Source organism: Rattus norvegicus, chromosome 11 (genome assembly GCF_021556685.1).
Source record: "Rattus norvegicus strain SHRSP/BbbUtx chromosome 11, alternate assembly SHRSP_T2T, whole genome shotgun sequence".
NCBI classification, from domain to species: domain Eukaryota; kingdom Metazoa; phylum Chordata; class Mammalia; order Rodentia; family Muridae; genus Rattus; species Rattus norvegicus.
The window spans coordinates 89,115,374-89,141,270 of NC_141544.1; the positions used below are offsets into that span (position 1 = coordinate 89,115,374).

Here is a 25,897-nt window from a genome sequence, read left to right on the forward strand (position 1 = left end):
CATAGACAAATAGAACATTTTACTCAGTACTCCAGCCGTACCTTTCAGTCCTCTATTTGCTTTGCTTGGATAGCCTAACGTTCTAGTACTTTGCGGAATGACAATGGAGAAACAGATGCCTCCTTTTCTACTTCAGTCCCAGGCAGGAAGCCTCAGTCTTCTCGGTGGCATGATAACACTTCTAGGACCTAAGCACATATTACAGAGGAAAACCCTGCACTGGCATTCTGAGACTCCTTCTGTTCTTCAGGGATGGCTGCTTAGTGTCCTCCAAATGCTTCTTCTGGACCAGTTGAAATGGCCATGTGGTCTTCCTCCTTTAGATGGTTCACATGTTCCAGTACACAGTCCAAGATTTTTCAATACCAACCCTTCCCTGCATCCCTGGACAAAACCCATTTAGTCACGATATATAACTATGGATTGGTATCTATATGCAGGTGAGGGCAGGCACAAGATAAGGTAAGGCCTGTGATTGGGCAGTGAAAAAGTGAAGCAGGAGGAGAGTTTTGGAGAGAGGAGGAGGGAGAGAAAGGGAGGAGAAGACGGAGGAGAAGGATGACCCACACCCATGTGGTTTAATTAGCCACAGGTAGCTATGGATATCATATAAGGGATGGATTATTACAGGGCAGTTTTTCTTATCTAGGTAGGTAGTTTGTATCAATATCAACTGGCTCTGAGTTTATTGTGTGGACATTTTGTGGAGTGAGAATTAAAGCTGATTGAGAGCTTTGATTTTTACCAGGACAATGGGAATTGTGACAATAACCATAGGGGGTGGATGCTGGAATCATGAACAGAGTTCCAAGCAGAGAGTCGCAAGAGGGTGGCCACTGCGGGGGCCACAGAGTACCCGGAACCAATGTGGGGCTGGCCGCCAGGGACAGAGTAGCAGGAGTAGTGTGGCATGCTGTCTAGTGCTTTGCAACTATTTTAACTATTTACCCACTACATATAACTGACCTTACACATTGCTGAATTCGATTTGTTATCATTTCAGGAACTTCTGCACCGGTATTTGATGAGGAATATTATTTTTTCTGCTTATTTTTATCATCTTTGTCAGGTTTGGGGACGTTGTCTCAGGTTTGCTTCATAGAATGCTTGGAAGGTGTTTCTTTCTCATGCTTTCTGGGAAGGTAACCTTGCTTTTGCCTTTTAGTGTGAATACTCAGTACAATTCTCTGGTTAAGACATCTGGACCTAGACAATTCTTATAGAGTTGCTTTCTAAAACAAAATTAAATCTCTCAATTATTATAGGAGTACCCAAAGTTCACGTTTTGTGTTCATTGAGCATTTGTGGTGTGTGTGTGTGTGTGTGTGTGTGTGTGTGTGTGTGTGTGTGTGTGTGTGTGTGTGTTTAAAGCTAGAAGCATAAGTTCTTACACTTACATGATAGAGTTGTGAGCTGTGATTCCTTGCCATTTCCTTTGATGTTTGCAAACCCCGTAATAATAGCACAACCCAGGTGCCCCGCCCCACCCACCCTCCCACCGTCCCCCTTCACTGATGGAGTTGGTGGGATCTCATTTATGTGTTATTTTAGTAGGAGTTGCCAGTTTGATGGATCCTTCCAGAAACCCCACCTTTTCTTTCACTAATTCTCTCTATTGTTTTTAAAAATTGGTTTCAGCTTCCGTCCTCACTGCTCCCTTTGTCTTCTAGCTTTGCATGAGTTCTTCTTCCTCCCAGGTTTCTTGGCTGTGGAAGCTGATTTCACTTTTCCTTCTGTGCCCCAAGCACCCTTGTGGCGGTTTCACGTCATCCCACACCTAAGGTCCATGCTGGGTTTCCACTCAGTACACTGCACTGTGACGCCAAAGTATGTTAGTTAGTTTCCCAGAACTCAAATATTGTCCTGGCCACCTTTCTGATCTTAGTTTCTCCTCGAACTAGATTTAGGTCACATTTCTTTGGTGGCTCTAGATTTGGTGCATGAGAGCATGCGTTGTGCTTACTCTTGAAAAGCACGTGTCTTCTATCAATTGAGATCTAATCTCCAACTGTACTGCTGGATCTGTCTCTGCTTTCATTCTACCCCTTTCTATTCCTCGAATTCTTAGTACTGCTGTTTGCTTCCCGCACATTTAGATAGCTATGTCTTCTTAGTGGATTGGATGTATTCACCACACGTTATAACCCTCTTTGCCTGATCATTTTCTTTACTTAGAACTCCAAGTTTTAATATATATATATATGTTTCTCCCATCCTTCTTTCCTATGACCAGACATTTGTAACAACTGATGGACCCAATGAAATGCAGATAACACTTCCAGAACACTACTTGTGAATCAAGCAGTATTTTGACACAGAAGAAACTATGATACTTTTAAAAATAACAATTGCGATATCTCATAAGTTTTAACAACTTCAATGTTAGGATAAAAATGTATATTTTTTAAAAGGAAACTTGTATTGGATAGAGTTCTAAATAATCAAAATTAACTTTAAGTAACTTAATTATCGGGCAATTGTTTTCAGAGCTAAATGTCTTCCTAGTAATGCCAATCCCCTATTTTATAACATTTGAGAGAAAAATACCTACAGTAGGAATGAATAAAAGAAACATACTGGCAACCTACATGTCAAAGAACCCTGAATAATAATGTTATGATTTTAGTATAAATAATTATCACAACCAGTGTCAGGGTACCAAGAAGTGGTCACAGAACACTTTGTAAGAAGAGATGTAGCTGGCTCTCATAAGTAAGTAAGAGATGATTTAACTCACTCTTGCCTCAAGGAAATGGAAAGGGGACAGTTAAAGAGGGGGGACGGGCCAGGGACTCTTGCAATCCTGGGAGCGCAGAAATGGCTTGTGGCTAAACAGTGTGTACCTCTGTGAGGAAGACAATTCACCTGTTTAGCCAAGTATTCAGAACTGTTTCACTCTCTGCTTCCTTCCTATTTTTCCAGCTTGCTCAGGCTCTCTCAACATGGTGCAGTCTAACCTAGACATGGCACTGATCGCGACGTCCAGAGCTTGCCTCTTACTTCACGCATGTGCTCTCCATCATCTGGAATAATGCTGCCTCGTTTCCAGTCATGTCCTCTTTGACTCATTGCTCCTTCTTTAATCCTACCCATTCCCTTTACTCTAAGCAGTAATCTCCAGTCATAGAATCATGGATGGGACAGACACTAGTGTGTGTCATATTCTGATGTGATCTCATTAGCTGTCCTTCTGTCTCATAAGGCTGTGGGCCCTGAACAACTGGAAAGGGCCACTGGTTTTCAGCACTTAGGGAAGAATCTGAATTGTGAAATGGAATGGGCAAATAAATAAACAGATGCATGATAAGAGACTGGTAGTAAATAATGATAAAAATGGAACTGTGATATGGGACATGACATGAAACAAAAGTTACAGGAATCGCTGATCAGATTCAGGTAATTTAATCCTTGACATGACCTTTGCAACATCTCAGTTTTATAGATGATAAAACTAAGACCCAGTGAACATAAAAGATATGTACAGCCGTGTAGGAGAGCTAGGGAAGTAACTGAGCAGGGCATTTAGAGTCATGGGACTTCTTTTGCCTTTCGGCTCTTTTCTGAGTCCTCCTTAATTGGTTGCAGTCATGGGAAAACAAGCACTTCCAAGTACAATTGTGACTGCAGTAACTAAATGCTCGCACTGTCCTATAATGCAGGTCACTAGGGGAACATTAGCTCTCTGGGTGAGGTTGCCACCATGGAGAATTTATAGAGAAAAGCAATGTGTTTAATTAAGTGGCTGCTGAAAACACCCACCAGGACAAATAGATTCTGGCAACAGAGGTGCCTTTGTTACTGCCAGAGCCCTGCCACAGGTCACTAAGATCTCGATAGATCTGAGGCGCTTTTCTGCTTCATTACTTTCACCCAAGGACAAGGCAAGTCATCTGGGGCTTCAGTTGCTTGAAGGCCCAGAGAGTTGGAAACGGGGCCCTACTAATATCTGTGGACGACTCTATCAGAATTAAATTAGGAAGGTTCTGAGCCATACCATGTAACATTTGCTATACCTAGCTTGAACAGCTTACTGCTACCTGTGTGCTCTGGATGTTATGTGAGTCATGGAAAGACTCTACCCATATTTACCATGATCCCCCTTTTAGAAACTCCATCAGTTTTCACATCTTTTTAAATTCCTGATGCTGTGCTTTGGCTTCCTGATTGTGTTTATCTGGTTTCCTCTCCTTTGCACATTGTTACTTCCTTGTAGTAATCCACACTTCTGCTGTCTGTGCTGGCTAGTCTTATGTCAACTTGACTTAAGATATAGTCATCTGAGAGGAGGAAACCTCAATTGAGAAAATATCTCCATAACACTGGGCTGTGGGCCAGTCCACAGAGCATTTTCTTACTCTGTAATTAATGGGGAGGGCCCAACCCATTGTGGTGATGCTGTCCCTGGGCTGGTAGTCCTGGGTTCTATAAGAAAGCAGGTTGCGTAAGCCACATTGAGCAAGCCAGTAAACAGCATCCCTCCATGTACTCTGCATCAGCTCCTGCCTCCAGGTTTCTGCCCTGTTTGAGTTCCTGTTCTGACTTCCTTTGATGATGAACTGTGATATAGAAGTGTAAGCTAAATAAATCCTTTCCTCCCCAACTTACAAATTGGTCATGGTTTTTCATCCCAGCAAGAGAAACTCTAAGACACTGTCCTCCTGAGACCCCAAGTCCATAGAAAAGGACCATATTAATTCAACCAAAGTGATCTTCTCCCTTATTCTTTTATTCTATTTACATAGCTCCACCCACTGTGCACACTGTGGAGACAGCACTTTGATGCACCGTTGTTCATGGATGAAGACCAGAAGACTGATAGAGGCAGATTCTTCTCAGATTTAGTGTGTTTAGGAATCTTGTAAAAATGCAAGATCAGGTTTAGCTCTGGGGTAAGGCCTGAGGGTCAGTGCTGCTATCAAACATCAGGCGATGAAAGTGCTACTAACGTCTGGACCACAGATTCAACAGTAGGCACCTAAAATGCACTCAAGTGAAGAGAAAGTGAATAGAGCTGGGCAGAGGCAGCAGCTTAGCATGTTAACGTAAGTGGCATAGCGTCCATATCCTTTAGTTCCTTGCGATTATAAAGGATTAGAAATTGACAATTTCCAGTTTTCTGGTCTTTTTCCCCTTCTAATTATTGTTAGCTGTATTTTCCATTACGGAGCTGTTTTGTAGTCCTTATAACATAATTAGTCTGTGACAAGGTGGAAGTGTGGCTGGCTTCGGTCCATCAGCGTCACTCACCATCCCCTCCAGGCATTTGACTATTTTAGTTGTTTCTGAGCGAAGACTAAATAAAGTCAAATGAACAACCCACAGAGAGAAAGGCTTGGGGAGGGAGAGCGGAAGGTCTCCAATCATGCCCAATGCACCTCTGACCCTCTTCCCTGCAAACAAAAGCCAATCAACGGGAGAACCCAGACACAGGCACAAAGACCATTTAACCAATTTAAACCATAGTGATCTCTGTGTCAGGAGAGTGAGAAATCACAAAAGGCCCCAGGAGCACTGTAATGGAAAGACAACAAGGCTGGGAGAGAGAAGTCACCAAGTCAGGCGTGCCTCTGACATTTAATAAGTGGCTGCCTTTGAACAGGTCATTTAATCTCTGGATTTCTTCATCCATAAAATAAAGCCAGCAGCTTGCATGGCCCTGCCCTTGTGGACTGCTTGAGCAGAGCAGGAGGGAAAGAGGCCATATACACTGCAGCTCTGAGAGTGAATGTGGCCCAGAGAGCCAACTGTTGGTAAAGCAGGGTGCCAGCTCACTTGTTCTCAAGTATCCCTGTCTTTGGTTAAATGTTTATTTAAAATTCTTTGTTTTTGGTGTGTGTGTGTGTGTGTGTGTGTGTGTGTGTGTGTGTGTGTGTGTGTACCTGCACGTGCGAGTGTGCGTGCACGGAGCGGGTCAAGGGACAACTTACAAGGGTTGGTTATCTACCTATCATGGGAGTTCTTGGATTTGAACTCATGGTGCAAGGCTTTACAGCAAGCACCTTACCTACTGTGCCATCTCAATGGCCCTGCCTTGTTTTATTTAAAGATCTGGGGGAACCAATCTGAGAAAACTTTCTAAGTCAGCAGAGATGACTTGCACTTACCACACCAAAGCCAAGAAACAGGATTCTCATTATCTAGCCATGTTCTGTGGAAGGAGCCATGATGGAGTCTTGAAGTGATGTAAGATATAAAAGAAGTTGTCCCTGCCCATCATGAGGCTTCAAAACAAAGCCAAGGCACACATGGAGAGTATTTTAGGCCAATTCATGGCAGAATGATACTTAGTTTTGCTACTATAACTCTAGGTATCTTAGAGTTTTATTACTGTGAATAGACACCATGACCAGTGTAACTCATTGAAAATACATTTAATTGGGGTCGGCCACTATTAGTGGTTCTTCTCACTTATGAATGAGAACAGTCCCTTCCACCCTTGTGTGTAGAGGGAAGAGCCCACCTCCTCTGCCCCTCACATCAATGGAGACATAAGCACCTGGAGCCTGCCCACTGGACTGAAGAAACTCCAGTGCCATCGAGTCTCACTGTCTGACACTCCACAGAGTGTCAAGATGTTCATGGTGTTGGCTTAATGGATCTCTTCTAAAAGTACTCACACAAGTTTTTAAAATGTCCTTTTATAGAAGGGCCAAGAAGGAGAAGAGGAGGAAGAAACGTTGAAATAAGCATCATGTTTTCTTTACAACTATAGAGCCATAAAAATCCTCTTTAAAAAGGATGGCTGTGAGCCCGCATCCTAACAGTCTGCCTCAAGTACTTGTGATATTTTAGCAAACTGGGATCTAAGTGCAGTTTATGGCCCCCTCTCCAGTTCATACTCCCAACTTCTCTGGCCATTGTGTACATCCACTTCCCAAATGCCTTCGACTCTTTTTTTTAGTATTACTAACTAGTATATTCATATCTGTTTAGAGTATCATGAGATACAGATGAATTTATATGGAAGACAGCTTTGCTAGCATGTATTTATTCCTTTTGCTTCTATAGAAGCCTTTCTACAAGAAACAGCCAAGCTAAGCTTACTCCCAATACTAAAGAGAGTGTTTGAACCAATATGTAGAGGGACCCACTCAACCTTTCTTTGAGAACACCCTATACCTCCTTTTTTCCTTAAATTTGTCCTTCTTTCTGTAAATGATTAATAACAATACTTGCAGAAGGATCGAATGGGGCTGTGAGCCTGCTTCCTCTAGTGTTTCTTACAGAATGTTTCTTCAAAATAGTAAAATTGTATTGCCTTTTAAACAGTGACCCAATCAATCTATCATTTTTCTAAGCTGAAACCCAGAGTTACTATGACTTTTCTTACAAACAATGAAGTGCAAAGATTCACAAAGCCCATCTGGGTCAGGTATCAGTTTTCCACTTTCAATAAAAGCCCTGGGATAAAACAATGCTATTCTTCTCCTCTGCAGTGATAACATGTTAATCTTCAGTGATAGAGGGCACAGCAGGCTTATACGGGGTAAAGGAGGAAGATTTCCCACCTTCCAGCATAGTCAAGTGCAGAGAGAACCAGAGAAGACAGTCTCAGCCACAAGCCCACAGCAGGCTCTGCAAACACACAGCTTCCACTTTCAAAACATTCCTAAAATTTTATATGCAAATTTTCCATTCACCACCAGAAAGGGCAACTTCTATCAGTTGGATGGCAGACTAATACTCCATTAGTTTTTAAATGTTATCATGATGCTAATGTAACCAGCAGGGTGCACCTGAGCTTTATATCTGCACTGTTAACATGTTTTCTGTAACTGTCTTAAGTTTAGACAGTCTACAAAGTGATGGGCTATGAAATTAAGTTATGGTCTGTGGTGTTTTCCAATTTTGGAAATACTGGTGTAAATATTGTTGTGATGCTGAATTCAAGCTCGCTGGGATCAGTGTGCTTATCTTTCCTAAGCAAAGCAAACTTACCATCTTTTAGGCCAAACGGGGACTCTCCTTTTGAATTAGAGATGGGGAAGGGGAGTGAATCGTAGGTTTGTCCAAATGAATTAGTGGGAATTTCAAAGCCTATGCTGTCCTTTTCATTAGTGATGACTCAGAGATAAGAGAGATGGGCAGGATAGAAATGAAAAAAGGAGAAAGTGGAAGGAAGATGGAGATGAAAAGAAGCAAAAGCAGGAGAAGGAACAAAAGAGCAGAGAAGGAGGAGCAGAAGAGGAGGACTGGAGGAGGAAGAGAAGAGGAAGAGGAGCTCCTCCTCTGCTCCCCCTCCTTCCCCTCCTCTGCTCCCCCTCCTCTGTTCTTTTGTTCCTTCTGAGGATGTGGAGCGGAGGAGGGGGAGCAGAGGAGGGGAGCAGAGGAGTGGAGGACAGGGAAGAACATTCACAAAAGTTCACAGTAATATCTCATTTTTCCTCTCAAAATCACTTCCATCTCATTTTATAAATAAAGACACAAAGAGTAAAATGTAACAACAAAAATGTCAGTTTTGAAGTTTCTTTCCTTTCAGGTCTGGGAAGATGTTTGAAAGAGTTGTATAAAACGTAAATCAGGGGGTTGGGGATTTAGCTCAGTGGTAGAGCGTTTGCCTAGGAAGCGCAAGGCCCTGGGTTCGGTCCCCAGCTCCGGAAAAAAAAGAACCAAAAAAAAAAAAAAAAAAAAAAAACGTAAATCAGTCAGGACTAATTCTCTTTCCTGCTTGTTGAAGACTCCATTTTGCCTAGCCTGGATGGTTAGCCATCAAGGTTTCCTTCTGGAAATTCAGACATAGAAGCCACCCTGCTCCAGAGGAAAAGTCTACCCATTTCACCCTTGGTGAAGGATTACTGGGTTACTGAAACTCACATCCATTCCCCAGCTTGCAAACAGTATTCACTGAATCCACCGAGACCCGAGGTGGATGTTTTAAACACTTCCACACAACATTATGAGCTCTGTAGTAGGCAAGCACCGGCTTTTGCCTTCTAAGATGTATCACGGAATGTGTGAAGGTCACAGGCAGTGCAGTTTCTAGGAGGGGTAGAAAGGTAATTGTTGCTATGGTAATATTCACAAGGGAAGCTCTTTCTGCTACGGGAAGTCTTGAAGGCAATGGCTGGTGTTACAAGAGCAATGAAGGCTGTTATGCTCTTGCTATGTTTTCTTGGTTCTTCCCTAACTTTCACCAGTGGCCCCATTCTACCTGATTTCCCTGGTATCACAGTCCATACCCTACAGAGAACACAGACTATGTATTAGACTGCATCTGTGCCTTTCGTACTCTTCTCTCCTGTACCTAGAAGGATGTCAAGGGTAGTTACAGACAGCATGCTGTAATGGAGAGATCAGAGCTGGGCCCCTAGGAAGCTACTCCAATTATCCTCGAAAGCAGTGACATGGACCCGAGCAGTGGATGCAGTGGTTGGGTGGGAATGTCAACCCAAAAAGATGGAGTCAAATCCATCCACTCAACTAGCTAAGGAAAAACAGATCTCCAGTTGGAAAGGACAAGAAATCACCTTGTACGAAACCCAGAGGAGTTTCTATGACACAACTATCTCTGTTTCTGTCCCAGTGAAATCACATATTTCCATTTTTCTTCAAGCAGCCACATACTCACTCTGTCAGGAGCCAGAAGCCTTGAACAGTCTCCCCAGAAGTTTGTGCTATGTGACCTTTCAAGTCTTCCACAGCAGTCTCCATGGCCCCTGGCTGAGGAGGAGAAGAAATCATTTCACTTAGAGAAGATTGAACACACTCTGTACTTAGGATTACTTAGAATGGTCACACCCCCTCCTCCTCCTCCACATCCTCCAGGAGACTAAGTGTAGTTCTTGTATTTGTATATTCTGGTCACTGCCTGACAAAGAACTTGGTCTTGCACTCTGTTTTACTGTTAGCAGTTTTGTCCTGACCAAAAGAATTTCAGGTCCTGTCTTCTCAAATCATACGCTTTCTTACTAAAATCCTAATAGCCATGTTTAAAAGAACACTCCTTCCAGGGAAATAAGTGTATCAAGAAGTTCAAAACATATGTGTGTGTGTGTGTGTACATATATATACATATGTATGTGTGTATGTGTGTGAATGTATGTGTGTGTGGTATGTGTATGTGTGTATGTATGTGTGTACATGTGTGTAACTCATACATTCTTCCTGAATTCCAGGAGAACATGTTGCTAAACACAAAAAGTAGCTTCCCAATGTTCTGACTTTCAGTGTTGCTGACTCAGTCTTTCTCTCTCTCTCCTCAGTTTCTTAACTTTTACAAAACAAGTGTTCCTACTATCAAGCCTAGTTATTGGGCCTAGTTCTATGCAGAAACTGATTGACCCTTGTTCTAGTAAGGTCATGCCTTCCCTAGTTCAATGATTCTTAAACTTCAGTGTGCATAGGAGGCATATTGAAACATATCTAGGATATATCTTATTCAGTTTCAGATTCAGTTAGCATGGATTGGCACTTAAGACTGCATTTCTAACATGTATCCAGGTGATAGTGTTGGTATAATGACTGTTCTTGAATCAATATATTTCATTTATTTATACTGATGTCAACCAGTTCTCTCTATGCAGTTATTCTCAATGCTTAAGTGTACACCAGAATCATCAGGCAGCTTCAAAAAAATCCTAACTCAATATACATACAAGTCAATTATATCAGAAACCCAGTGCACAGATACATAAGTACATCTGGAATTTTTAAGGCTACAGACTCTCCTGTAGGAGAATCTACACAAGAAAAGAGTGGTGATGCCTCAAATGAACTATGGGTAAACAGTGCAGGATTTGAGCTTTACCCCCACACCAGCTGTCTGGTTTGTTCTGTACAGCCCAAGCCATCAAGAAAAGGACAGTATCCCTACAACAAGGTGAGTAGTGAGAGTTGCCGATAATTAGCTCTACAATTGGAACTCAATACTTGGCTTGGACAACTAACAGTCTGAACTGAGCCAGCCTTCGGAGCCACTGTGATGACCGTACTACATCCTATATATCTTCAAGGAAGGGAGACCATAGCTTTGTCGTCCACACCCTGATTGCATCGTTTTAGCCACGTACTTGTTGAGTTGGAGAGTCAGCTACTGGACTCAACGATGTTTTGCCACTGTGTCATTGTACTGCTACTGGTTGAAGTCTGGTCAGAAATCTAATCTTGGCACTCCACGCTTCCTGAAGGGCATGTGTCATAAAATCAGCAACTTCTGGGCTTTCAGTCAAAATCCCTAGTACCTGCTGCCAGACAAGTCTACAGTGATGTCACTCATTTCCGGTGACACTGCGGCTGCGGGCAGACAGTCTACCCTGGAGGGAAATGCCTGTAATCTCCTGGCTATTCTCAGTTCTCTCAAGCTTATTTCCCCGAGAAGCATTCAGATTCTCTCGAGCCCACTTTTCAAAGTCTTCCGAAATACAGTGTGCTCTTTGATGAGTCAACATTGGTATTTTTCAAACAATTTCTTTACATAATTTTAGCCTCACAAATATAGCTCACTTGTGAAACTAATACTTTTCAGAAAAAAAAGCAGATAGAATTGGAGAGTAATTAAATAACCCTAAAATAAACATTTTGCTGAATGTTTTTTTATGCCAAGAAGTAACCCCGAACTATGTGAAGATGAATATAATAATGTATAAAATTTAAAGCCTTAGTATCTTCCATACCAAAAAGCAATTACCAAATCAACCCAAATGAAAAATTATCTATATTTAATCCAGATATACCTGTGTGAAGCTATTCTTCAGAAATTCTTGCACGTATGAAAAATGCCTTGGATAGAGAACTCTCTACCGACTTGTTTGTAGACAGCAATAAATGGGCATTAAGAAACAGATACTAAGCAACATTGTGATGTTGAGTCATCTAATATAATGAAGGCTTAGGGTTAGTAAAGCATATTGATAAATGAAAAGAAAAAAAAATAAAAGAGGAGAGGATTAGGTAGGCCTGCTTCCTTATAAGCAACTGTGTTGAGTAAACACATTCTTGTTTGGTGACACACAACTAAAGTAACCATCAAAAGGGCTATGAAAAACATTGATGCTGGTTTCCTCAAACAGGAAAACATGAGATGGAAATAGGACATCAAAGTGATGCTTTCCTATCTACCTCTCCAAAAGCTGAACACCACAAGTGTGATGTTTATGGAATACTTTGATGCTCTCTACAGCTGTCAATGTTCTTGTTGTCCACACAACTACTTTTTCCAGTACAAATATTGTTTGGGCTCTTTCAGAATATAGAATGACAGAGAGCTGTGTTTCCTTACCTTTTAGTATTGTTAGTTAATTGATTGTTTTACTGTTTTAAAATTAATAAATTTGAATCTGCTAGTTTAGAGTAAAAAATGTAACAAATATGTAGGTACTAATGTCTACTCTCAATCATCCTTATGGTTATGCAGGATTCAGGGGGAGTTGTCCTGACACCCTTAATTAGCTGGTTCATTGGTTAGAGTGCTCTGATGATAATTACTATAACTGAAGTATTGGGAGATACAATGGAACCCTGTACATTAACCAGTAACAAACACCGAATAATGAAAGGCTTTACCTTATTCCCATTATTGATCATATTAAATAAGAGGGAAATGACCACACTAGAAGTCAAAGACCAAATCCTTAGTGTAATGAAGCACTTAGCTCTGAGGCTGCAGTCTGAGACAAACAGGAAACCATGATCAATGCAGCACCTCACACAACATAGTGACTCTACTGTCTCTCCATTTTAGCCCTTAGTAGTTCCAGGCAAAGAAACCCTCTTGGGAAATTCCAGACTCCCCTATCTGTTCCCTTGCATTTCCATGATCTAGACTAGTCCACAGCCAATGCTGACCCAAATAATACCACTTACTTTGTTAAGGGTTTCCATGTAATAAGCTCCCTATCCCTATCCTTGTCCCTGTCCCTGTCCCTGTCCCTGTCCCTCTCCCTCTCCCTCTCCCTCTCCCTCTCCCTATCCCTATCCCTATCCCTATCCCTATCCCTATCCCTATCCCTATCCCTATCCCTATCCCTATCCCTATCCCTATCCCTGCAAAAGGAAGAAGCAGATGTTCAGGAAGGATTACTCTTGTCTGGCTTTCAGGCTTCTTCTGTAGCTACATTGATGGCTAGATAGAAACCATTTTTGCAATACATCTTAGTAATAAATTAGCCCCAAATCAGCCATAATGTGTAAAGGCCAAGCAAATTTGTATTTCCTTGGAAAAATGATGAAAATTCACCTTATCACAGCATCCCTGTGGTTCTGCTCTCACAAAAGAATAAATCATCTTTATGACAATCCTCAAGGAGTTTCAATACAATGGAAGCTGAACAACCTCTTACCCAGTGAGATGTTTATTTTCTAAACTAAATGGAAGCTCACACAGGCAATAACAATAAAACTAATAAATGTATTTGTTCCTAATGTGAGGGCAAGTCACTAGGAACCCTCTAGCAAGAGAAGAGGAAAAGGGAGAGAGAGTATGAAAGCCAAATTAGTGTCATGGAAGCAATGACATCTCACCACACAATGGGAAGTCCTGAACCTGCTTATTAAAGTCTCGCTGCTCACAATAGAACACAGGCTATAAAAAGGCCATAGGGAACCATTAATTAAATATTAAAAGATCAAATAGTTTTAGTCCCATTAGTTTGTATGTAATTTACATTCTCTAGTATAAATTTAGAGATAATTCTCCATCTCAAATCGCTTTCAACTTTCTGATAAGGTATCTGCAAATACAGAGCCCTACAGGGAGTTTAAAAATATCTTTCTCCATGTGGGCTAAGCATTGTTCTTTTCATAAAAAGTTGCTTTTGAACATCAGTCCCCACAACTAAGATGATTATCATAATATACCTCAAGTTATTAGCCTTGAGGGATACTTTTGTTCGGAGAAGGCATGAGGCCCTTTTAGATATGTCTAAGCAGTAATAGCAGATACACTGAAACAAGAGAAAAGGGTTGCAAATGGACCAAGAGCAAGTGTTTTAGACTTTTCATTTCTGTGACTTCTTATTCATGTCCCAAGGTCACAGATAGTATGGTGGCAGTATCAGGACTAATGATCCTAGGAATGCTGGTTAACCACAAAGAAGTAACACACCCTTCAGGTACTTTAGGATACTCACCAGGTCTCTCGTTCTCTGAGAAAAATTCCCAGGCTTGGCATGATCCTAGGGGTGCTGGTTAACCTTGGACAAGTAACACTTCCTTCAGGTACTTTAGGAAGTTGACTATTTTTCGGGTGTCACTTTCTCTGAGAAAAATTGTCCCAAACTATGTCAGAAAGGCATAATTTTTATACATAATGATAATGACCAGCAAACCACAAAGGGGGTTTAAAAGATCAATAATTTATTTTCTGATCTGGTACTTAGGCATGTGATATAATATCTGATATTATGATACTAAAATTACCACTTATTTGTCAAGATTTCCTAATTTCATGCTAGTCGTTTCTTTGTAAATCCTTCTTGAAACTCATAGAACTGAATCACTCTTCTTCCTCTGGTTTCCTTGAGTATCAATTCCTGGCACCTGACAAAGTGTGCTGTGTTCTCACAGAAAGCCAACAAATACCTTTCATTTCCAGATCAGTGATATGAACAGAAAATATTCTCAATATCCAGCTAAAGTTAAACACATTGTAGTATATATCCTCATTGTGGGATGCTATAATGCTAATAAAAAATGATGTCACAGAATAGTGTAGCCATAATTAATGAATATTTTTCATAGATATGCTAGTTGCATACAGAAATTTTGTATATGAGAAACAAAACAGAAATTCACTCACAAGTGTGTAAGAGTCCATGTAATTCATTTTTTAGTTAATATTGAACTATGACATTACAGTGACTTTTGTGTATCTAAATTTTCTAATTTTATTTATCAACAAGATACTTCTTCCGTGATAATCCTAAAGTCTTCCAATAAAACCGTTCAGCAACAAATTCTCCCACTGATTCTCTTCATGCTCTTAGCAATTTGCAATGCATAGACTTTAAATTCTTAGCCCAGAATATGTTGATTTGTCTGTGATTATGGCATGGAATCATAGTACTATAAATAGGTAACTAGGAAACTAGTTCTAGCCCTAGGTTTTCTGTTTCGTACACTCTTGGGAAAAGTCAAATCTCACTCACTATTGTGTTACCAAGAAAGAGTAACTCAAGCAGCAAGCGCACATCAGTATTGGCAGAACACTTATAGAAATGCAGAATCCAAATCGTTCGCCAGCTGGACCACGACATCTGAGATCTCACTTCAGATCTAAGAAGTCATCACGTTATGATGACTCTCACACATCGGAAACTTCAAGTGTTGTGATCTTACTTAATTATTCCTTGAGAAAGTCAACTAGCCTCCTCTTTACTGCCACAGACCCTTCTGTCAACAGTTACATCTCACCCTAGAGATCATGGTGAGGTCATAGGCACCTTGCTGCCATTTCTATGACTATTTATAGAATTGTGAATGTAAGCAAAAATAAGAGAGAGGAAGTTCTGAAAGTAACAATGTTTGAAATGTTTATAGATGTGTCGTACACTCTATGAATATTGACAAAGTTAGCTCTTTTGGGGCTCTATACAAAACTTGTGTTTTATTTCTACTTTTCAGGTTAAGAAATTGAGATTCACAATACATACATTCTCTCATTTATTTTTAAAAACGTTTGTGGGATAATGCTCATCCTATAATACATAAGGATGTATATAGAGTAATTAAATATATAGGGTAGTCAAGCTCTCTGTGCTAGTGTGGGTTACTTCCTACTGCACTTTTGATTAGGTGTTTCCCTGAGACCCACAAAACAACATGGGTTATTGCCCTTATTCTTGATCACCTACCAGAAATTGATGGTAGGACTATTTGTTGCTGAAAGCATCATGCACTTTAGTCATGGGACATGATCTCGCATTGGATCAAGCCAATCAATGAAACAGCGCTCTCAAAGCCCTGTCCCTAGCTGAGGATTTGTCATCAGTTTCTGACTGCTAGAAGAGGGCCAGTCTTCTTCAGCAATGTGGCTCGTGGTGGCCTATGCCCCTTTGCATGTTACTCTACACCATAGATATGTACAAGCAGCATTAACCAAACTCAGGGGGTTATAAAAATAGAAGAAAACAAAGGAGGAGTTGAAAGAGAATGAAAGGAGAAAGAGGACATGACATGTTATGGGTTATGGATAGGGGTTTTGGAGGATTTGGAGGAAGACTCACTGGGCTGAAGCAATCTAAATTCATTGTATTTGTGTATGAAATTACAAAAGAATAAATTAAGAAACATAAACTGTGGCTGACGGTATTATGTTAATTCGGGTCCCCAAAACTGTAGGAGAATTCACACATCTACATGTAAGATACTGAGGAACCCTGCGCCCAAGTGGTTCTGATTGGTAAATAAAGATGCTGGCAGTTAGTGACTGGGCAGGGCAGACAGAGGTGGGACTTTAGGATTTTAACAGGCTTGGGACCAAGTTGTAGAGAGGAGAAAGAGAACTGCTGTGCTGGGAGAAGGAGAAGAAAGAGGCCACACGTGAGAAGGTGCAGAACAGAGAGCATAGACATCATGTAGGAGTCAGGGTATAGTGGTCCAAGAGGGCTGCACTATGGATCCAAGATAGCCGAGATGGATTTTGTAAGTAATTTTTTGTAAGTAATTTTGTAAGTGATAACTTAGGAATATCAGAGGGAGGTGGATTATACAGGTGGAGGTTAGGAAGTAGCCCAGTCATTGAGCTGATTAAGGCATATCAATATATAAAAGCTGGGTGTGTGTCCTGCACTTGGGAATCCAGAAAATTGGGGGTCAGGTATTGAGGGAGGCACTGCCACCAGGATCAACTTGAGTATTTACCTGGGTAATGCTACAATAAACTGATTAGCATTAAGTGGCAATGCATTATTTTGTCACAACTACATCTTTACTGTGCTCCCACTTTTTTCATGTACACTTAATGCACACTCATTATATTTGTACAAACTTCTGTACTTTATCTGCTGGCCTGAAAGGGAGCAGGGTGCCCTTTACCCTCTTGGGCCACAAAGCATCTCCACAGTGACTTAATCCTGTTTAAGACAGTTGTCCTCAGAAGCGCTTGAGAACTTGGACTTGCTTTCTAGAAGTTTGATGAAGAGGGTACCATCATATAAAGATTTATCTATGTTGTAACATTTTTCTAGGAAGAGCAGTAGACACGCAACATCTAAATGAAGTTCTTGTACTCTGTGGCTTAGCTGACCTTTTTCACTTGACATTTTTCACTCTTTTAAAAAATGTTTATTTATATCTCATGTATATAAGCATTTCGCCTGCGTACATGTAAATGTATCATGTGAGTACCTGTTGCCTGTGGAAGCTGGAAGATGTCTGATCCTCTGGAAATGGAGTTACAAGTGGCTGTGAGTGACCATGTAGGTGTTGGGAACCAACCCTGCATCTTCTGTAAAAGCAGTAAGTGCTTTTAACTATGAAGTAATCTCTCCAGCCTCTTGTGTATTTACTCTTAAGACAAAGATAGTATGGTCTGTCCTACCTGCTTTCCTGTGTTGTATGGGGTCACGGTTCTTAAACAGAAGCTGTAAATATTTAATGACACATGTAGTAGCTGTGTCAATTCATCTAACTCCATGGTTTAGCTTCCCTGTATATTTTCAAATGGGAGTTAGTCTCAGAGAAATTAATTTCAATAGACAAACATGAAACTAATTGTTTTACTTGCTGAAGTTCAATTGAAGTCACTCTGCACTACAGCACAGTTCAGGAAATTGCTGCCCTGGCTCATTTGCTGGCGAGACACAGCATAAATACTAACATCTCTGTTCATTACAGTCTGACTTCATCCCTAAGATTTTCACATCGTCAGTTCATTGGCAAAGGCACTAGCTTCTAAAAGTGACTTTCCATTAAGATTGTGGAGGTAGAGATTGGTGATAGAGGTCAGTTTTTTTCTCATGAGTTTTACTTGTTAGAAATTTCAGTTTTACCAGGATGATATTCCCTGTTCCTACATAGAGAGCCAACTGGTCAACCTATGCCACTTTTAGGACTACTGTCAGAAGCAAAGCAAAGAGCTGTTCATAGATTGTTCAGCCAGCTTTCATAGCTGGGCCAGCTCCAATCACCAGGCCATTATTGTGTACCACAGCTTTGTACATTTCCATCAAACCATCGCTTCATCCATATCTAGATCATAAAACTCCAAAGGGTGCTAACATTTCCTTTGCAGTTCCATCTCCACTTAACTTTGCATATTCAATAAAGTTCACATATTTTGGAAAACAGACCATATGCTTGACATATGCAAAAACACTCACACAAACACAGATAGCATAGCACCTACCAAAGTGCCTCACACATAGGAGTCTACGTGATGTTTAAACACACACATATGCATACACACTCACACATTAAGTTGCTTTAGTTTGAACTTTATCTTAAACTAAGGTATACATTTAAAGTCACGAAGCCAGGATTCATTCAGGGCTATAAATTGCCTCAAATTCTTGACTTCCAATTATTTATGATATTGAGCTGGAAAATATATCTTGAAGGGCCAGAAAGATGAAGATAAAAATGATACACAAATCAGAGAACCTAAGCATGATCTCCAGATACCACATGCCTGCGCACACCTGCACACACACAAACACATACACACACGAACACAAATTTCAATCCTGTGGGGCACATATGTAACTCCAGCACTCTTGTGAGGTGGTACATGGAGATGAGAGAACTGGCCAGAAGCTTTCAAGCCAGTTAGTCTTGAGTATGCGCCATGGTAAACAAAAATCCCCACAAGAAAGTTCCTGTCCCAGATGTAGATCTCTCCCGAGAGACACAGCCAGAATACAGCAAACACAGAGGTGAATGCCAGCAGCAAACCACTGAACTGAGAACAGGACCCCCGTTGAAGGAATCAGAGAAAGGACTGGAAGAGCTTGAAGGGGCTCGAGACCCCATATGAACAACAATGCCAACCAACCAGAGCTTCCAGGGACTAAGCCACTACCCAAAGACTATACATGGACTGACCCTGGACTCTGACCTCATAGGTAGCAATAAATATCCTAGTAAGAGCACCAGTGGAAGGGGAAGCCCTGGGTCCTGCTAAGACTGAACGTGATTGTTGGGGGGAGGGCGGCAATGGGGGGAGGATGGGGAGGGGAACATCCATATAGAAGGGGAGTGGGAGGGATTAGGGGGATGTTGGCCTGGAAACCGGGAAAGGGAATAACACTCGAAATGTATATAAGAAATACTCAAGTTAATAAAGAAAAAAAAAAAAAGAAAGTTCCTGTCTCAATAAAGTAGATGATGACAATCAATTTCCAAAGGTTGTTCCCTGCCCTGATGTACAAAATCACTCCCACACATGAAAGAAATGAAGAAAGAGACAGAGACAGAGAGGCAATGATAAGAGAGATAGAGACACCTAGAAAGAGAAGTTTATTTTACAATGAAAAGGTACCCCATATATACATGAAAACTGTATTTTCATGGTTGGTTCACATTTCCGTATTTTTCCTCAATAGATTATGGCTATTGTGTTAATAAGAACTTTGGAGGATTGCAAAAGATCAGTAAGTATAAAAAGCAATCAACAAAGGAATAAGAAATCCATGAAGTACTTTCCATTTGGTCCAAATGCTAAAATATATAAAATAAAAAATTATAAAATTATAAAAATATGGCCTTTTACTCCAGTATATTGTCCATTTACTTTCTTGGCTCCAATGCTCAGGTGAGAACTCTGAGCCCCATGCTGCAACTGCAGATAGAGTTTCAATTTAAAAGCTTTGTTCCCATGGTAACACCAACATCCCAGCATCCGGGCTCAAATTCCACTCAGCCTCAGCAGTACTTTCTACACCACAGTCTATGTCTTTCTAAAACAATGAGTTCACAGTTTTACCTTCTAGCAACTACATTACATGTTCTCTAGCTATTAAGCATTAATTCTTTGGGGCCAGATTTTGCATCCATGAAGGAGTGAAGCCAAATCATGTAGAGGCCACAGGAACTGAGTCTCCTTGATGCTGTCTGAGAGATAAAAGTTGACGTTGACAGGTCTGGTTTGTCAGAAGTTTAAACCCTTCATCCATACAATGAGAATAAAAGCAATTACATGAGGATCATGGTGACTATTAAAAGAGGTTTATAAGATATGTAACCCAAGGCAAAATGCAGTATAGAGAAGGTGGTAAGATTTCAAAAGAAATTTTGAATAGAAGTGGAATCATGATTTTACCCGTGTTACAAAGTACTTCCGTGAAACATAGGGCTGGTGATAAGGATTGGGGTACAGTGTTGCTTTAGTCAAACTCTGCTGTCTTGAAATCTTTCTTGGTCCTGAGTACTTCTCCGAGTCCCCCTCCTTTGTGGACAAGTGGTCATTCTCAGAGGATTGCTCCTCTTCCTCTTGCTTCAGAGACACAGGCTGGAATCCTTCAAAGCTCCCAATTGTTGACATTTCTTTAGCCTAAAACAATGAAATAATTTTTTCATTAGATGATAAAGATTCCCACCTGTATCCTGGCTATGGCAAAACAGTTTACAAGGAGGGAAAGATCTTCCAGAAAGGGAAACGGTCATACTTTGATTAGACAGAGGCACCAGTGGACAGTGCAGCACAGTTAGCTAAGTGTCACCCATGTGTAGTGCCGTCACCTGGGAAGAGAAGTAGAGACTCTCAGGGCTGAGAAAATGAAGCTGTGACTCACGCCATTTCCTCAACTTTAATACCAGAACATAAACTGAACATAGGAAATATAGCATGAAATTGCTGCCAGGTAATTCATCTTTGTGATTGCCTGGCATTTTTGTCTAAAACTCTACTAACTTGGTTTGTATTTAAGAGTGAAAAGCAATGAGAATGTTTCCTCTGATCAGCTTCAGGGGACTGGTGTGAAAAGTATGTGGTTTGAGTAAGGATGGTTTCCATAGGCTCATATGTTTGAATGCTTGACCACCAGGGAGTGGCACAACCTGGGAAGGATCAGGAAGTGTGGCCTTGTTGGAATAGGTGTGGCTTCATTGGGAGTGGGAGTTGAGGTTTCAAAAGTCCAAGCCAGGTGGGTGTCTCTCTCTTCCTCGTGTCTGTGGATATGAAGGAGAATGCTCAGCTGCCTCTCCAGCACTATGTGTATCTGTGTGCTCCCACGCTGTGCGCCAGGATGAAAATGGACTCGACCTCTGAAACTGTGAGCAAGCCTCTAATTAAATGTTTCCTCTTCTAAGCTTTGCCATGGCCATGGCCATGGTATCTCTTCACAGCAACGAAACACCAAGAAAGGATATAAACCACCTGGAACTGCATATTTTCAAATTAATGTACTAATTCTAACATTTTATTTTAATGAAACAATTCAGAAAAATGTCCAAAGACATATACACATACTTACAGCCTTGTATTACATTATGTAAGTTCTTTGATAACACCATTATGTCTAGTAGAGAAACGCTGTATGTAATAAATACCAATATTAAACATTTGCACAATCTTGCACTTATATGAAATAATCTAAATGAAACAAGTATTTTTCACTAGTAGAGAACTGGACAGGTGAATGTCAAATATAGTGCCACTCTTAAAATATGAAAACATACTTTATCATAGAAAGATGTCTAAAAATATCTTTATGAAAAAGAAATTTTATGAATTATATTGCTCAGTTGTCTTATTGCTCAGTTGTCTTAAATCATTCATAGAGAAAGAAATGCAATTTTAAAACATGTATTTTCCTATGTGTATCCATCTACAAGTGGCCACTATTTCAAACTGAAAAAAAAGTCAAATAAAATGTTAAAAGTAGTTCTAGTTTCATAATTTTGTGGCTACCTCTCTCAATTCAGTTTCTGTGCCTCTGGGTGCTAACAAAATAGCCATTTAGCATTTAAATACAAACAACAACTTGATTTCTATTTGGGAAGTGTCTTGTCTTTTTTGCTTTGCTTTGTTTATGAAGACAAAATAGAAGGCACATGCAGGTCTGAATAAAATCTGCCTGATCAGCCTAGCGCTCTGTTTTCTAGCAGAGTAAGAAAACCACATGGGGACATTGCCTATGCCTAGGAACTTTGCCCAATCATCCAATCATCCCCACAGGAGGCCCACTCACTAATGTGTCCTGGAAGCTGGCTTCATGGCTAGGGTCACCATTAGGAGTGACGTCTTAGTCTCAGAGCTGGCTCTATGTTCTTAATCAACTAAAAGGCAGCTTTAATTCCATTTCCTTGGTTCCTGTGAAATGCCAGAAAGTGGGGTGGGGAAAGCCTAGTGTGCCAGCATATTTTCACCCTTAAAATTGAGACAAACCAGAACATTCAAAGGAGGTAAAAATAGCATGATCACACAGTGTTGTAGAGAGCCCTTTCCTCCTAATTGAAATATTATCTGTGGGAGGAAGGAGAGAAGCTCACACAGCTGAGGCTGAGGAAGCGCAGCAAGTTACTGGAGTCACAAGGCTCCTAGCCAAGGTTTAGAAGCAGGAACAAAGGCTCAGGAAGGTGACCCTCCAGCCAGCCCAGCCACTTGCAAGTTCTGAGAGTTCCAGGAATGCACTTTCCTGCTAGGGTGGGCTTTGATGATGCAGCTGTCTTTGAGTCAACTGTGCTCCTGTTAAGTAAAACCTCCCTAAGCTACGAAAGGCAATCACCCCAATAAACTTCACTAAGGTAGTAGACCTGCACTGAATTGTCTATTTGGTCAGCTGTTTGGTGCTCTCCATTGGAGGTTAATAGACTTTGCTCACATCTCTTCACCTAAAGCAACACACGTGTATTGGCCAAATCAAAGCACTTTGGCAAAAGATGATGCTACTAGCAGTTTTGTCATGGTGGTGGGGGTAAACAGAACCATCTCTGGCAACTATGGATGTCACTTTGAGGGGGTTGAATTTAGTAGAAAATACAGTTGGTTAAATTCGTGGATTGCCTTATGCGGTTCCCATTCCATTTTATCTGAGCTGACCCTCAGCTCCGAGACCTCAGCAGTCACTGTCCGGATTCTGTCTAAGCGCCAACCCACAGTTACCTGGCAACAGCCAGGTATGCTCCGCCCCATAGTTGCCTGGGAACAATCAGCTGTGCCTGACTATAAAGGGGTCTGCTGACCCTCTCCTCTCCCTCTTGCGTCTCTTGCTTTTCCTCTTCTCCTGCCTTCTTTGTCCCTGTCCCTTCTCTTCTCACCCCCCCCCCCGCCCCACGTGCCCATGGCCGGCCTTTCCTCTCTTCTTCTACTCTTCTCTCATTAAATCTTTCCACATAGAACCATGTTGGTTTGGCGTGTTCTGTCTGGGCACGAGCCAAGGTTTAAACCCCAATGGTCACAGTCGTGTTTACTCCTCATGCATCCGTCTGAGGATACAGAGTAGGGAGGACCACCTAAGGCATACTTGGCAGTACTTATGGACATGCTTTTGAGTCCAGCTTGCCCAAATAGGCTTTCCTGGACTATTTGTGTAATGTTATAAAGGCAGGTACACAAAGGTTGAAATTGGCCTTTGAGAATAAAAGGTAATGGAGAAACAGAAGAGGGTAAGGAAGAAAGGAAGGGAGGAAGGGAGGGAGGGAAGGAAGTAAGAGAGAGGGAGAGAGAGAAGAAGGGAGGGAGGAATGGAGAAAAACAGAGGCAGAAAAAGAAAGAGACAGAGACAGACCAAGAACCAGAGGAGCACTTCGGCCTTGCTAACTGTTCTGTACTCTATGCCTGCGGGTTGGCACCTCCTTTCCAGTGGGTGTTGGAAGGAAATGCATTTCCAAAGTTCTTACGAAGGAAGGTTTGTGTCACAGGGAAGGGAAGCCTGCTTCTGTATTTGTGCACTCTGTGAACACACTAACAACAGACATCTGCTCAAGGCTCCTGTGCCTGGAAAACAGAGGGAGGATTTAATTAGCACCACTTCCTCTCCCCCAGGCTGTCTTCTCTGGAAACACTTGGGGAAGGCAGCACTCTTAGCTCTCGAACTGTCTGAGATCCAGGAACTGAGGAAACTCTCAGCTCCATTTGCATTCTTAAAGCCTGAAACCCTGGAAGCCCCGCCAGCCTTCTTGGCTTGCATTGGAATGCTCATCAGCCATGGGAGTGGGGGATAGGTGGGGGGAAGGTGGGTTGGGGACATCACCAAGGTCAGGGAATAAGATTCCTCAAGTCTCCCCATTCAACGTAGAGGAGGGTAGGAATCTATCTAAGCACCCCATTTGGTTCCTTGGCCCTGAAAACTACCAAGTCAATAGAAAATGCCCTCTCCTCTCCGCTTAGAAACACTGTATACACTAAAGTAGTAAGAACACAGAAATCAACACCAGTAACCAATCTTCCCTAAATAAATGGACCCATTGCTTCTGCAGTGCAAATTCTGCATGGCAGTGGACCTATGGAGCACCGCCTAGAACTGGAAAGGGTTGTCCTTCTGTGATGTGTCCTAATGGATTTATCTCAACCTTGACTGCTCCGGTAGAGGCAGCACAATGTTATAGAGAGGTAAATTCTCCAGCCTTAGAAAAAAATGTGATTTGGCAGCCACTGTTGGCAAAATCTTCCCATTGTGGGAATTTGGGCAATGAAGATCTCACCTAAGAAAGAAAGTTTTCAATATTGCTTGTTTATTCTGGGTGGAACTACTTAGCCACCTAATAGTCAAAGACACCTACATACAGACATGAAAAATAGAATCTCAATAGGTAGAGCAGCCGCATGGGCCTCTTAAAAAAAATTAAATGAAAAATGGAAAGCAGCCATTGGCCTTTGCAAAGAGATGATTCAGATTTATTGAAGGAGTGGGATTAGAAGAGATTTCTAAAGATTAAGTAATTTTACTGCTGTATATGTAACTAAAAAATACATATAGGAATAAATGCCAAGTAGTTTCCAAAGAATATGCTACTTTTCTTTCAGTTAGATAATACAAGTTCTAAATCGCTCAGTTGTTAGAAAAAAATCAGAGCTAATTTTCACATATATATATATATATATATGTGTGTGTGTGTGTGTACATATGTATGTATATGATATGCAGATAAGTTACTTCTAGATCTTTGTCTAAGTATAACTGTCTCTATTCAAAACTTCAATTATCCCTCTGTGGCTGTTTCTAGTATTTCAGGATCATGTAGGGCATAAATTATAACTAGAGGATTATCATCTGCTCCAACTCTTTGATTTTATAAACACTGGCACAGAACTGTGGAGATGAAGGACTCACTCAAGGTCATGCAGCTTCTGGGATCACACACAAAGAAGAACAAAGCAGGAGGAGTCACAGAAGGAGTCCTTAAAAGAAGTGTGGGCAAAATGGAGGTCCTGGCAAAATGGAGGCTCTCTGGCAGCCAGGGGATTGGAGACACAGCTCCATGAAGCAGGGCTCATCAGCAGTTTCTCCATAGTAAGCCATAGTCATTGCTGTACACTGAAGCCTTTCTTGTTCCCCAAAATCAGGGTGCAGAGAGCTTTCAAGATCCTATAGCGTGTTTTGTATTCTTTTCAATATCAAAAGAAAAATAACATTTTAAGTTAAAAACAATGCTTTGAAATGTTTTTGTCAGATCAGAAAAAAAGTAAAATCTGTTACATACCCAAATAACCTGCTATACATAAGAGGGACAATTATCAAAGTATTTCAAGTCATCAACTCATGATTTTTAATTTAACTAATTTACATTTATTTTTATCCATATGTGTGTAGGCTTGCATGTATGCATACATTCCACATGTGTGTAAGATCCCATCAAGGCCAAAAGAAGGCATCAGACCCCTGGAACTCGATCTAGTTAGATCTAGCTATATCTAGTTAGATCTAGTTCGAGTTATGTGTGAGCATTGGGAATCAATCACACCAGGGTACTCTAAGTGCAATTCACCACCGAGCCATCTCTTCAGCGTCAACTCACAGCTTTTATTAGCAGTGTTATTACAATGGGAAGACTCTCAGAGCAATAGGGTCTTGGGCCCACT

General features: G+C 41.1%; 1 protein-coding gene across 1 annotated transcript in view; it reads right to left on the reverse strand.

The window, feature by feature from the left end:
* Positions 1-25,897, reverse strand: part of Tprg1 (tumor protein p63 regulated 1) — a 127,510-nt gene that overhangs the window by 78,890 nt on the left and 22,723 nt on the right. Inside the window, 2 exon segments of the mRNA NM_001108320.1 lie at positions 9,569-9,660; positions 20,195-20,425. Of these exon segments, the coding sequence (NP_001101790.1) occupies positions 9,569-9,660; positions 20,195-20,416 (314 nt within the window). The 5' untranslated portion in view covers positions 20,417-20,425.